We start from the raw sequence: 14,453 nt of genomic DNA, 5'->3' as shown, positions 1-14,453 counted from the left end.
GGTGGTGGCAGGGGCTGTGAAAAATCACAAATGCCAAAGTCTACAGGGCCCATCCCCAAGGAGCAGCTCACTGAGGGCACGAGGAGCTGGGGGTATGGAAATGGGTATTACTGCTATTCCCTATTCATGGTCCTTGCCTCCCCTTTCTCAGTTATCCCAGCCTGCTGCAGGCACCAGGGGATGGGAAACCTTCCCTGCATCTTCTCTCTGGGAAGCAGCTCAATGTCAAAACAGTCTTTGCTTCTGCCGTGGGGAGGGAATTTCAGAGTCAGTTGTTTGTTGGGTACATGCTGTAAATATCAAATAGATGCACTGCAGCATGTCTTGAAAGAACAACAGATCACAGTATTAAATGCATCATCACAACAGCCTTATTTCCACCTGAGTTTGTGATTGCATCTCTCTGGACACCTGAATAGGCTTCCATTGGGGACTGATTGTGCTTTTATTTTGCATTATCATCTATGTGGGGAAGTTTTGCAGCAGTTAGTGAGCATGCACAGTCCCTAGCATTTGTTCAACATCTATTCTCAGTGCTCTTCTGAGGAGTGAATTCTACCTGCCCCAATGAGCTCAGGTCTTGGGGGGCCATTCTCCTACCTGACTCCAGTTAGGCAGATTCTGTCCTAAGAGAGTCAATAATCCTGCAGGCCTGGTAAATAAGGTGTGATTTCCCCTTTCATGAAAGCAAAGTAAAAGAAGTATTTCCACAAACCTGCCTGTGTTCATCCTTTTCCTTGCTCACACCATGCTGCACCTTATTCCTCTTGTTTGGTGCTTCATAATGTTTGCTGGTTTGGTTTTTTTTTCTGACAGCTTCTATTTCCTCTATGAATTTACCCTGTTCTGTTGTCTTCCTCTCTGCTTCCATTATATCCAAAAACCCCAGGTTCCCTCTGTCTCAGAACCAGTCCCTGAAGATAGCAGGCAGTCTCTGAAGATAGATGTTTCTGCTGCATTTGGCAGGATTAGGGGTTTTTTTAGGGTCCTGGCCCCTCACACAACAACCTGTTAACCACAGTTTGTGCTATTCCCTCACCTGTGACACTCAGAAAACACATTTTTACAGGAAACTCAGAGTCCTCCCAGTTTTCTTTCCCCGTGAGCTGCCCACCTGAGCAGTGGGGATGGCTGTACTGAACAGCCACTCCTGGTGCTGCTGCTGAGCTGCTGTGTCCCCTCAGCTCTGCTGTGTGGCTGGGCTGTGGCTGTGAATGCTGACAGCCCCAGCTGAGCCCCAGCCTGCCTGGGCACCCACTTCAGTCAGGGTGCTGCTCCCACAGGCACTGCTGCAGGGTGAGCTGCTAGCCTCCCCCAGCCCTGAAAATGTGGGCAATCACTACAAGGCAGTGGGTTTTTCCTGTGTGGAGCAGGTCACCTATGGATAATCTGGGTTTGCTTTCTCCAGCTGGAGCCTTCTCTTTGGCCCTGGTGTGTGTGTGCTGGGATGAGAGCTGTGACATGCCCAAGTCACAGGGCACAGCCACTTCTTTCCCCACTCTGGTCTCCATCTGCTCTTCTGGAGCTCACCTGGCCCTTCAGAAAATTTGCTGAGATGCTAAACAAGCAGAAGATTTTTTCTTTTTTAATTTTAGCTCCTCTATCTGATCCTCATGTATCTTTCCAAAGGAATACAAGTGTACTACACCCTCTTGAAAATACCAATTGTCTGAAGAAACATCCGCCTTACAATTGCAGTCTTCCTGCCTGTTCTCTTGTTAGATGGAGAGTGTTATTCACGTGTGTCTGATCAGGATCTGCCTGGGAGGACTCCAGGAAACCCTGGGCTGGTTCAGGTGCTGCTGTCACCTCAGTGAGGGTGGGCTCAGCCTGGCCAGGGGCTGAGTGATGCTGTGCACCCCAGTGGGCAGTGCTGCAGGGCTCCTGCAAGGCTCACCCTTCAGATGGAAGATAAAACACCAAGGATTGACTGCTTTGGGTCATTAAAATTACCCAAATGGGTGGGGTCATTAAAATGATCCAAATGGGTGGGGTCATTAATGACTTTGGGTCATTAAACCCCCCCCCCCACAACTTTCCTTTTTCTCCCATGAGGAATCACAGGAGGGTGCCACACAGGGTCTCTTGGTGGCCTTGTGACATTTGCTGTGCCAGTGCAAAGTGGCCTCTGTCCCTTGGGAGGGATGAGGGCTCATCCCACGGGTCCTGCTGCTGTCTGCTCTCCTGATACAGTGTAATAGGTTTGCCAGTCCTGCTGGTGTCTGGAGGCTCATTTATCTGAAATGGCTTAGAACAACTTCATGACTTAAATTTCCTTTATTCACCAATCTTCCTTAATCTTAGGGATTGAAAATGATAATTCCCTCGATGATGGCTTTCATCAGACTGAGCCTCATTCAATTATCTTTCATGTCTGTTGATCAGGACTGAAGAAGTTGCCTTTTCCTCTAAATCTGTGCCTCTAAAAGACTGGACGGGCCCTAACAGTCCTCACTCTACTCTCTTTCATTATCTCTAGCTGCTGACTTGCTGCATGTGAATTTCTCAACCTTTTTTGTGTACTTTTCGTTCACCAGTTATTAAAACTACATAGAAAACAACAATTTCATTAAAATATTTTTTAAAGCTGAATTTAAATACTTTTTTCCTCCTATTTTCTCACTTGGAAAAGCTTTCTGCTTTCCATAATCTTTGACAAATAATGAAAGTTTCCCTCACAGGCATGGTCCTGCTAGTCTTACAAACCAGTCTCTCCTCTCTGGTAATGTGGACTTCAGAGAAGTTTTACTGCACTGAATTTTTGGGCACTGATGCTGTGTTCCTGTCAATGGATGTAGTTTCTTCAAATTCTTTGCACTGCCAGCACTCAAACTTACTCCTTCCAGAAGCTGGGTTGTCCCAAACCTTCTTGTCCACTGTGGTGAGCTGTTTTGTCTGGTGCCCAGTCTGTTTGTCTGTCTGTGCTGCTCCTGGGGAGGGCTCAGTGACTTCAAGGGACATGAGCTCCCTCTCACTGGGTCTGTTTTCTCTGCCTGTGCATTTCCTGACTGAATTCAAGTCAGAGAAGCACATGGGGTTTATGATTTCACCTGTTCTGCTGAGCAGGTTTTTAAAAGTTTCTCCTCAGGCCTGCCCATTCCTCAGCACTGGCTCTGTACAGCCCCAGGGCTGATCCATCAATTCTGGTAATTGTTTTTTTTTTTGCAACCAGTCACATTTTTTCGAGTGTGACTACATATCTGTGTCTACATTCACAGTGAGAAAATGTAATCTATCACCCAGACAACTTCCTGGAAGTTGAAAGAGGGGTGAAGAGTTGGAAAAGTGAACTTTGCTATTGAATCATAGAGAGAGGTTTGGGTTGAAGGAACCTTCAAGACCATCCAGTTCCAACCCCACTGGACACCTTTCACTAGACCTGATTGCTCAGAGCTCCAAACACCCTGGCTTTGAACGCCTCCAGGGATGAGGCATCCATGATTGCTTTGGTGAAGAGCAGATGGAAAAAATCCAAGAAGGATGAAGAAATGGAATAAATGGCTGCACGCCTGGAAATTATAATTTTCGACATCATTTATACTGAACACCAGCCCCAAAGAAAGGCAGCTATAAAAAATGAGATGCAGTGATGACCTTTATCAGCTCTGGTGACAACCATAAATCAGGCTAAAAATTCTCATCAGCTTGCTGGACAGAATTCATTATAGACAGAGGCCACTGCATTGCTCTCTGGCTTTGATTGAGGTATGTCCCATTTAAATAAATTCTCTTGCACTGGAACAAATCACACATTTCAAAACAGAAGTCCAGGAATATTATTCATCTTTTGAGGACTAAGACCCAACTAAACCTCACAGTGTTTTGTTTGGAATGTAACGCAGATCAATTTGTTCTTCTCTTAAGCAGACCAATTTTCTGTTCATTAACTCAGACAGTGTGTTGATGGCTGGTATTGAATATAATGGCAAGATTTACTGCCCTAACAAATCAGCACTGCTTCATTTATTCTTTTTTTAATGCATTCTAGAAGTACATGCAGCAGATTAACACCTGATTTTAAACCTGTTACGGTTTAACAAATAATGGGGAAGTCTGTTATCTCCTACTTCTAACCATGGAACAACTTCTATGTAATCTTTAAATTTCATAGTTTATTAAAATGTTATGGGGATTTTTGGAGCATAAGGAGCAATAAAATTTGGTAGCAATGGCATTATGGGCAGTAATGTGACTTCCATCCGTTCCTGCAATGTTCAAGGAACAGCTTCACAGACTCATTAGATTAATAAGCTACTTTACCTAAGTTCTGAACTTGGAGCTAATTTCATGTGGGTTTTTTTTTTTTTTTTTTTTTTTTTCTGTGACTAGGAAATATCCTGAGAACCTTACAATTATCCAAATGTTTTGCTGGTCATATTTAAAACATGATTTTTCTGTCTGGAACTTAGCGTGTAATTGGAAAATATTCTGTGTTGTTGACAGAGGGTGATTATTAAAGCAGTAATATTTTTCAACATGTCTGATAATTAGGTAATAGTCTGTCTCTCAGTTTAATTTTTCCTGTTATTTCTGGAATGCCTGAAATATTGCTGGGAAATAAAAATTCAGACTGCATGCTTTCCTCTTATAACAAATAATGCTTCAGGCTTTGTGGGCTGAGTATATAAAGACCAGGTGTGTATGAAGCATTAAATATTTTATTACCTTACTTCCTAAATTGTTGGCATAACCACTTTTCTTAAGGATCTGGACACAGAAGATGGAAGTTAGAGTTGCAAATAAATTGCTGCTGGATCAGGCTCCAGGGATTGTCTCTTCTGGCACATGGCCCAGGAAAAGGGCAAATACTTAGGGAACATTCTAAAAAGCAGGCAAAATTCTCAAGTTGAGGATTCAGGATATTCTTTTAGTCCCTCACAATGGCTGGTTCATGGGCTTCCTGAAAAGCATTCCCCTTTGAGACATATAATCTTTGATGGATTTTTCTTCCATTTTTCTAATTCTACTTTGGCTCCACCTGCAGCCCTGGCACCTGCTCTGTTCTGGGACTGTGACTTCCACAGTTTGTTTGCCTTCAGCATGAAGAAATAATCCCTTTTATTTGTGTTGAACCTGACACTGGCTGGTGTCATCTGGTGCCTTCCAGTGTTTATTTTGGAAAAGGCAGGGAATAAGCATCCCTTATTTATCTTCTCTGTACTGTTTATGACTTTTTTGACTTCTGTCCTAGCTCTGTTCAATCAGTTCCTTCTCAAGTTTGAGTTTCTTAGTTTGCTCAGTCATAATACTTCAAGATATTTTAAAGATAAATACTTTAAAGATAAATGCAAGTCAATCTAATTCAGGTACTTCTTTTTTAATTCATGATAGAAGTTGCTGATAAAATTTATTCCATAATTTTTAAAAAAGTTATGCTTTGAGAACTTTGCTTGTGAGTCTGAAGGGCTGCTGCTGTGATTTGGACTCTGAGAATCTTAAAGTCTCTAAAACCTTGTGGCTTTGAGAGCATCAACTGTATTGCAGCAGTCTTCTGCTCTTACAGAATCTGATTCATCCCAATCTCAGAGAAGATTTCTTCTTCTTCCACTTATGTGTAAATCTGTGATATGGAGGGGGAGATGTTTTTATTGACAGCAATAAGTAGAGTGCAGAAGCTTTTCATCTGCACCTTCAGAGCATTTTGTACAGCTAGTTAGTGACTGTGACGAGGATTACCATCACCAGGTTGGAAATAAAGGACTGAAATGTGGATAAGGGATATGCTAGGTCTGCACACCAAAGTTTGGAGAGAACCAAAACACAGTGCTGCCTTCAGCAGGTCACCCCACCTGGGCTGTGCACACCCCTGTAGTTACAGTGAGCTGGGTTTGTGCCTGTATGTATCCTAGAGGATTTAAACTCGTCTTTGGCTCATCCCAGGACAACCCATGGATAATGTTGAACCAGCCACATGTCCCTAGCCCTTGTTGCATCATGATAACACTCCTGGGGTAGCCACAGTTATGGCAGGTGATGAGGAATTGTTTCCCTAGCTGAAACTGGAAGCAGAAACTTGGTAGGATCCATCAGTGCTCAGTGTCTCAGTTTAACCAAGTTGCAAAAAAACCCATAACCCCTAATCCTGTGCCAAGAAAAACTGCTGATTCCTTTAATGGCAGAGTGCTTGGGACTTATGTTTTATGTCTTATCTGCAGGGCAGTGCATGTAAGCACTGATCAGACTTGAACTCCAGTTTGTGACATTCCTTTATTGTTGTAATGTTTTTCATCCTGAACTTTTGACCTCCTACCTGACCCTCATTTGGAGTCCCTTTCATAGTTCTGCCCCAGCCTTTCTGTCAGGCAGGTTGTGTGCTTTGAGACCTGGACACTGTCTCCTGTGTTTTTGTCCTTGTCCACCTGTCTTGAGAGCTGGAATAGTCTCCAAGTGCACAGAGACAAGCTGATTTGCCTTGTTTCATGTGAAAATGGTGATTTCTCTGCAAGTATCTCCTTCTGCTATAAGTCTGAAGAACAAATGCCAGAGTTGGAGCACAATATTAGGTTCCAGAATCTGCTTTGTTAGAGGGTCATTTACCTTTCACTTTCAGAGACTTTCCAGGCTTATTAAACTCCTAAAGAGACCATGGAACTCAGAAACCTTTAATCATAAGGAATGGGGGTTTTTGACCTTGTTTTCCACTCTAACTATATAGCAAGCTGTGTATGTACATTCAAAACAGGTCACTCTTGCACTCATCTAAGGGAAAGTGACACAACAAACATGTGACAAACACTAACCATGTCCTTTTATGGCTGTGCTCAAAGTCACTTTTAGCAATGGCTGTGTTAAAAACCACTCTGTGTTCTTCAGAGAGAAGTTCCCAGCAGAACTTTTGGTTTAAATCTCTAATTAGGTTCCACACAAACAGACAATTTCAGATTTCCTTAATGACCTTTTGTTTTCCTCCTTGCAGATAATGAATTCATTTATAGAAACCAGAATGGCACAGTAATTCTGAGGAATGTCGAAACCAACAGTTCAACAATATTAATAGAAAACAAAAAAATTGTAAGTATTTTCTGTGACAAGTAGCTGAATTTCACAGCTGTCTTGCAGTTGGATCAGTAAAGCAGAAAATGACTTGGTTTTCAACTTCATGTATTGTGAAGGAGAAGCAATTCACTGGTAATACAATGGGCTATGCAGTGATGGATAATGTGAGATTGAACTCCAGCTTTTGTTATTATTCTGCAAGCTCAGTTTCTCTCATACTTCTGCAAAGTATCATATAGAGATTTGCAGCTAGTCTTGCATATCATATGTAATTGAAAGATGCATAATTCTCATCTCTGCATGCTCAATAAAAAGGACAGTTAATATAATTTACTATCTGTTGTCATTCTCTATATTCCTCCATGCAAATCCTTCTTTTTAATTTGTGCATTTGCTGATTTTTCTTGTCTAATGGTTGAAATGTAATTTTAGTGTTTTTTATGAGTAGTGTTGAAGAATAGAAGTGGAGTTGTATTTGAGAGAAACCCTATGAAATTGTTGGGAAGATGTTAGTAGGTGACTATTAAAATGAATGTAAAGAAAACAAAGTCACATCTGATATAGAGTATTACTTACAGTGATAGAAGTGTTTTGTAGGATTGTTTTTTGTAGTAGATGAAACCAGCATTGTGGCAGAAATTAGTGCATCAATTGTATTAATTATTTTTTAATGAGACAAAGAATTTATCACCGAGTTTTTATGGCAGGGCCCAAATTTTAACTTCACATGCTGCATTTAACCTTCAAACTTTGCTGTCACATAAGCAACCCTCTTTTACCAGAGTGTAACCCCTTTCTTTACAATTCTAAGGGAATGGGCTGGCTTCCTTTAATGTCAAGGTCTGTTGAAGTCAAATTATTTCCATTTGGCCTCTGTTTGTTCCACTGATTTTTAATTTTTGCTATTTGTAAGGAAAGCAGAGTGCTACATGATGATCCTACATTTTCATGCCATTGTCACCCTCCTGTTCTACCTTTGTTCCTCTGCCTCAGGTGACATCTGCAGGTCACCTCCACATAGATCAGAAAGTCCCAGTGCAAGAGCTGCCATTACAATTTATTCAGACACATTGTCTTTTTCCTCTTCCTTCCCAGCCCTGGGGCAGAAAACTTTTGCTACTTGGTCATGTTTTCCCTTCCCTTTCCCTTTCCCTTTCCCTTTCCCTTTCCCTTTCCCTTTCCCTTTCCCTTTCCCTTTCCCTTTCCCTTTCCCTTTCCCTTTCCCTTTCCCTTTCCCTTTCCCTTTCCCTTTCCCTTTCCCTTTCCCTTTCCCTTTCCCTTTCCCTTTCCCTTTCCCTTTCCCTTTCCCTTTCCCTTTCCCTTTCCCTTCCCTCCCCCAGAGCACATTCCCCCTTGCTGGCCTTGGGGATGACTCTCCCCAGTGGGGTGCTCTGTCTTTCTCCAATCCCCCTTTCAATTTTGCCCTGTGGGACTCTCTCAATGACTTATATCTAATTTGTTAGGTGAGAGGGTGAGATTTCAAAGGCAGTGGATGAGTGATGTGCTAGTGGCATCTCTCTTTGACCTTGGTGCCATCTGTGCCACCAATGCATGACATTGAAACATACTGGGAAGGAGAAATGGCTTCACTACACAAATGGAAAGTGGACCTGGAAAAAGGTAATTCCTGGCAAGTCTGAGATATCCTGCCATTTCTTCTTGTTAGCAAGATTTACAGTGCTGATTTTTGCAGAGCCCAGGTCAGGGTGCACTGGATCACTGCAGCATCCCAAAGACTTTAACTGGGGAAAACTGAATAGTTTATCTTATCTGGGTCATCTTAATTTGTGGAGGTAGTGGTGTCTCTATTACTAATTTGCTCCAGGAGCTATTTACAGTTTTTTATCTCCTGCACTGGCCAGTGAACACAGATAATGAAGAGGAACTAATAAATTGCCATTTATCAGAGTTTTCTGCTAAGTACTGCCTATATCTGCCACCTCAGCAGCCACTGTTCAGTAAGACTGTGAGGAAAATTCTGGGTTTTTTGATACAGCTGCCTGCTCTGAGTCACAATGCATTGATTCTTTCTCTTATGGGAGCCAAATAACATTTCTGGTGTTTGAAAAAAAGGCATATTTTTCAAGACACTTAATTCTGGCAGTACTCTTCATCCTCAGAGAGATGATCATAACAATTAGTTCTAGGTGTCTTAGCTTGCAAACTGAAGAACCTTTGTTCCAAAACTATATTTATTTTGCAGGTCTCCCTGAAGGCCATCCGGTATGAAGTGTCACCTGACAGGGAATATGCACTATTTGCCTTCGATGTTGAACCTGTAAGTAAACAGATTTGATTTCAAAATACACAGCCAGTGGCTAACTTCTTTTTTTTTTTTTTTTCCTTCACTTCTATGCCAGCAAGATGATATTTTAAATTAATTTTTTCCTATGAAACAAAGCAAGAAACCCCCTCACTTAGCAATTCTGAGAGCATGTCACACTGCCATCTAGTAGAGGAGAAAGGTATAAATTAGACAGTAGAGGAAACACTGTCATTGCCAGGATTTTAGAGCCTTTGGGAGGGGGATTGTAAGGACATGTCTTTGCTACAAGGATTCCTATTCCTCTTCTGTGATTTTTTTTCCCCACAGTGCCTTTTTCTGTCATCCTATAAATTTCTTCTCCAGAACAAAAAGCTACTGTCAGTTTCTCCCACAACTGAAATAATACATTAATTATGGTGTCACCATTCCCAGTGCTGCAGTTAGGCTTGAGCTAGCACTTTCATTATAAATCCTTTTCTTCAGAGGGTTAGGTATAAATCATTTGTAAAAAATCACCATTAGGTTGCTTCTAAGTTCTGGACTACAGCAAATTTTTTACCAAACTTCAAAAGAGAAAAGTGTAATGAGTCATTTTTAAATGATGATCACAGAATCAAACATGGGGGAAGCAATTCTTCTACATGAATAATATTTTTGTCTTTCTCAATTCTGCTATTATAAGGCCTGAAATGTTTGAGTGATAGCTATGCTGTGCTACTTGGAGGAACTATAAACCCTATATATTTTGTTTCCGTAGTCTAGAATACCACCAATTCTTCAAAATTAAAATAATTAATTCACTGACAGCTGAATTAATTGTTTTTCCATAATGTATACATTATGGAAAAATTGTTTTTCCATAATGTATACAACATTTCAGCTGCTAATCAAAGGAAATTGGTGGGTCCTCTAGGTAGTGAAAGTTGTAGCTCTGTTGCTCATCTGATTTCTCTGCTGTCATCTTTGGAGTTATTCCTGACTTGGTGCTATGAAAGTCAGAAGAAACATGCCTGGTTTTAGAAGAAAGGGAAATAAAACTGTATCAGAAACTTGACCAGTAATTCATAAGGATTTTTAGTGGGAAATTACTGGTGGTGTGACTTCACTTACCTGAAGCTTAGCTGAGTTCTAGACAGAGATGGACAGGGAAGTGTTAAGTTAGTTCTAAACACAGGAAAGACAGCCCGAGGGTCACTGAGCAAGCAAAGCCTTTCTTTCAGAATTCCCTGCCTTGTGAGCCAGAGATGTTTTGTAAAATTCAGTTCTTTTAGTAGAAATCACCCTTTGTCTGTGGAAGCCCTGTGCCCACTCTGCTCAGATGCACTGTGCAAGCTGGAAGAGCCTAGAGGAGGGAGGGCTTCCTCAGTTCCTCTGAGAATGACAGAAAATTGCCTTTAACAACAAAACAAAACAAAAAAACTGAAAAAAAAACCCCCACAAAAAACCAGAGAAGAAGTTTAATTTCTGAAAAACAGTAATGAGAAATTAACTTTTTATTCTCAACCTTTATCCACTGAAAGGACTGCACACTCTGAAGATCTGAAAGAAGCAGAGTTAGGGGGGCTTTTACAGCCCAAACTTTGCGTTCAGCCTGTGGAGGAGTGCTTGATGTGGGCAATGTGGCAGGAGGGGCATGGGAATGGAAAGGGATGGGCTGGGTGTGCTTCCTCTGCATCCTCCTCTCTGCACGTCAGTGCTTGCAGACTGTGAGTTTGAGGCACAGGCAAAACACTGAGTTTGTTGTTCTTAGGATGCCTGTCTGGAGAAGAGAGAGCAGCCCCTGCATCACACCACATCTTTTTCTAGAAAGGAAAACTCAGGGTGAAAAGCTGAAGACATGGCCTTTGGGAACATTTCAGGGTGTAGCATATACTCACTGTAAGAGAACATTGTTCAGGATTTCATATATATAGCAAGAGTTCCTGAAGCAAAATAAAACAAAGCAAACTCCCCTCTTTTATTCCTTTAAGAGCCATGTTTATGGAGAAAAGAAAGTTTGTTTGTTTTGTTTTGGGTTTTGTTTTGTTCTGTTTTGAAGCATGCTAATAGAGGGATACTTGGGTTCAGTCTTGGTTATTGCAGCCTGAAGCCATGATGGGTGGCTCTGTGTATTAAAATGGCAATAACTGTTAAATTACTTCTTCAGCTTTCTTCTCCCTTGGTATGCAGACTGTGGCTACAAATAATTGCATGTTAGTTAGCTCTTCACATTTTCTGCATTTCAAACTGTATTCTTGGACAAAATTCAAATTACGCTGTTTTCTGCAACACAAAAAATTGATTAGCAAAGCCTTGGGCAGTTGTCCTTGTTGCAAAGTCAAAAGGAAATTTCAGGAGATGTATTGGCAGAGGACATGTCTTTAAAGTTTAATTCTACAATTTCAAAAAAGGAGCTTATTGAAATTATTGCATACTTGTTTTGTACCCATCAGAAATAATTTCTTTTTTTTTTTTTTTTTTTTTTGGCATTTGAAAGTGTGATGTGCTGCCTTTTAATTGTCAGTATAGACATTTTCATCACTTTTTTTACACGGTAGAGTTGTGCTTCCTTTACATATGTGTATAATATTTTAATATGCATAGTATGAATTAATCATTTGTCTGAATTCTGAAATGAATGGATTCAATCTCTGGTTTAATACCAGCCAGGAATAAACATCAAAATAGAAGAGCACAATGTGTCACTCCAATGAAGCGGGATATTTTTAAGAAAAGTGCCACAAAGTCATTTCCTTCCAGTAATAGCTGCTTCTATATTTTTCTATTTATTTGCACAGAAGCATTTCTGCTCAGTGTTGGTCTGGGTGATAGCAGTGAACCCCACACTGGAACACCACAGCACTGGACTGCCAGACATGCATTTTGCAAAGATACTGAGGCAGCTAATGTGTGTTTTCCTGTTGTATCACTTCATCATTTTAAAGGATAATGGATTAAAGCACATTCCTTAAAATATATTTCTTCCAGGAAGCTTGGCAGACAGCTGTGATGCTGCTGTGGGTACATTGTGGCTAGTCTGGCTGTCAGGTTTCACTGGAAATGCTTTTTTTTTTTTTTTTTTTGTGGTGCTTGTATTTACAGAAGTTTAATCTTTCAGGTAGCAATATTCTGGGTAAGCCTTGTGCTAATAGGGAGCTTTTCTAACCTGGAACACAGAAGATTTGTTCTTTTTCTGGAAAGGTCACAGGAAAGGCACCAGGCTTCTTTGTCTTAAAACACCCCTACAGTTTTTCTGCTGTTTGTTTTGAGCTTCTTTGTGCCCAAACAAGGCACACCCTGAGGCCGAAATGGCAAAGCGGAATTTCGGGAAAGATTGGGGAATGAACGCCTCCATGGAGAAGCTTTGATTTCAAATCATCCTTCACCAAAACAAGTGTGTGGGGCTCTGATAGAATGTTTAATAACCGAAACACGTGGGCAGGCGGGGTTTGAGCACAGGAGCTCAGCAGAAGGGGTGCAGAGCTCACGGTGTCTCTGGTGGCGCCAGGCCAAGGACACTTGCCCAGCTCGCGGCTCCACCACAGACAGCCCTGAGCCCTTCTGATGGGCAAGCCCTGTGAGCTGCCCTCTCCTGGGGGGACACACACGGGTCTGTGGGGATCCCTGGTCTCCAAAAGTGTCATCTGGTGCCTGGTGAAAAGGCACTTTGCAGGGGAGTGACACAACCCGCGGGGTCTGGAGAATCCCGAGCAGTCCCGTCGGGTCAGTGTAGAAAGGAGCAAAGTGGGCCTCACATGCACTCCAGGATTTATTTATTCACTTGAATGCAGTGCAGAGGGGAAGACAAAGGGACCAGAGGCATGCCCGTGGGTTTTAAGGGACAGAAGCAAGGTTTAGGGTCAAGGGGCCAACAGGGAGATGACGAGGGAGGGACACAAGGTGGGGCTTACAGAGCACAAACCAATGGAGGGGCTAAAATGAGGAGATTTATACAAACAGACCAATGGAGCCTCCAAGAATAGTGGATTCTCCAAGGGGCAGTCCAGGCAGGGGCTGGTGATCAGGGCAGATTGACAGAGAACATTCCAGAATGAGGGGTTGGTATCAGGGAAAACTGACAACCCAATGGGTGGACACAACCCAGGCTAAACCACCACTCCAGGGAGGGGGAAAGGAACAAATCATAAGGTATTAAACCACAAAATTACACATCACAACACAAAAGGGGTTTCCTAAATAGCCAAGTGACAAAGCAACCCTTGAATCCTGTGGCATTTCTGTGGTTGAGGTAAGAGTAAAGACAAGTAGCTAAAGCTTGTGCAGCTTTCTGTGGCAGTCAGCTGCCAGTGGAGTGTGTGTAAGGCAATAAAAGAGGAAATATGTGAGAAAACTGATTTTCTGGAGTGACACTGTGAGATGTTAGTGTATATTTAATTGCCTTTAGTAGGAATCAGTGTTGTCATCATGCAAGGGAGGAATTAAAGCTGCCAAGATTCTTCTTGAAACTTTTTGCTCTTTTGTCTCCAATTTTACCAGCCCATTAGAGTGTTGTGCCAGTTAAGGGCAATTACACTTAGAAATCCTGGCTGATTAGCATTGAGCAAAGGCTTCTGAACAAAGTTAGGGCTCAGAGGCTTTTGCAGCTGATACAACAGTTGCTGTTACCTATTCTGCAGTAAAAGAAATGCACTTTTTTAATCTCAAAGGCTGGAAAGAATGAATCATTATTGTAATTAGAACTCATTCAATTATTAATTTTCAGCCTAGTCCATGTGATGAGTTCAGTGTTTCTGTTCTCCCTGGCTGTATCTCTAACACAAGTGGTGGGACCAAAGAGAGCTCAGAAAAACCCAGAACAAATCTTAGACTTGGTATTTAGAGCTTGAATGAAGTAAAAAAATCCCATTATTTATGGAAAGCAACATATTACTCTTGTTGTTGTTACTATTTTTTCTTATTTCTTCAAGTCTGGTTTTTATGTGGAATTAATAGGTTTTGTGCTTATGGTCCAATTATAGCCTCGTACTAATTTAATTAGCTGTGTAAAAATTAAAATAATATAATGCTTATTATTTCCAAAACACTAATGGGTATAAATATTAATGAATCCTCACAACATCCTTTTGAGCGAGGTGATAAACATTATTATGATAAATATACCTCTGAAAATTGAACACTGTCATAACTATCATCAGTAATACTGCTCAGACTGTAGTCATGATATTTATTGCTTAATTGAAATGGATTTACC

At 41.5% G+C, this 14,453-nt stretch overlaps 1 protein-coding gene across 4 annotated transcripts in view; it reads left to right on the top strand.

The window, feature by feature from the left end:
- DPP6 (dipeptidyl peptidase like 6) overlaps positions 1–14,453 on the top strand; it is a 544,817-nt gene that overhangs the window by 399,067 nt on the left and 131,297 nt on the right. For all 4 annotated transcript variants that reach the window (XM_063415978.1, XM_063415995.1, XM_063416003.1 and 1 more), the window contains exons 4-5: positions 6,917–7,011; positions 9,200–9,274. In XM_063415978.1, the coding sequence (XP_063272048.1) occupies positions 6,917–7,011; positions 9,200–9,274 (170 nt within the window). The remainder of the gene's footprint in view (positions 1–6,916; positions 7,012–9,199; positions 9,275–14,453) is intronic.

The sequence above is a fragment of the Prinia subflava genome, chromosome 1 (assembly GCF_021018805.1).
Source record: "Prinia subflava isolate CZ2003 ecotype Zambia chromosome 1, Cam_Psub_1.2, whole genome shotgun sequence".
Classification (NCBI taxonomy): Eukaryota; Metazoa; Chordata; class Aves; order Passeriformes; family Cisticolidae; genus Prinia; species Prinia subflava.
This window is presented reverse-complemented; position numbering and strand designations above follow the sequence as displayed.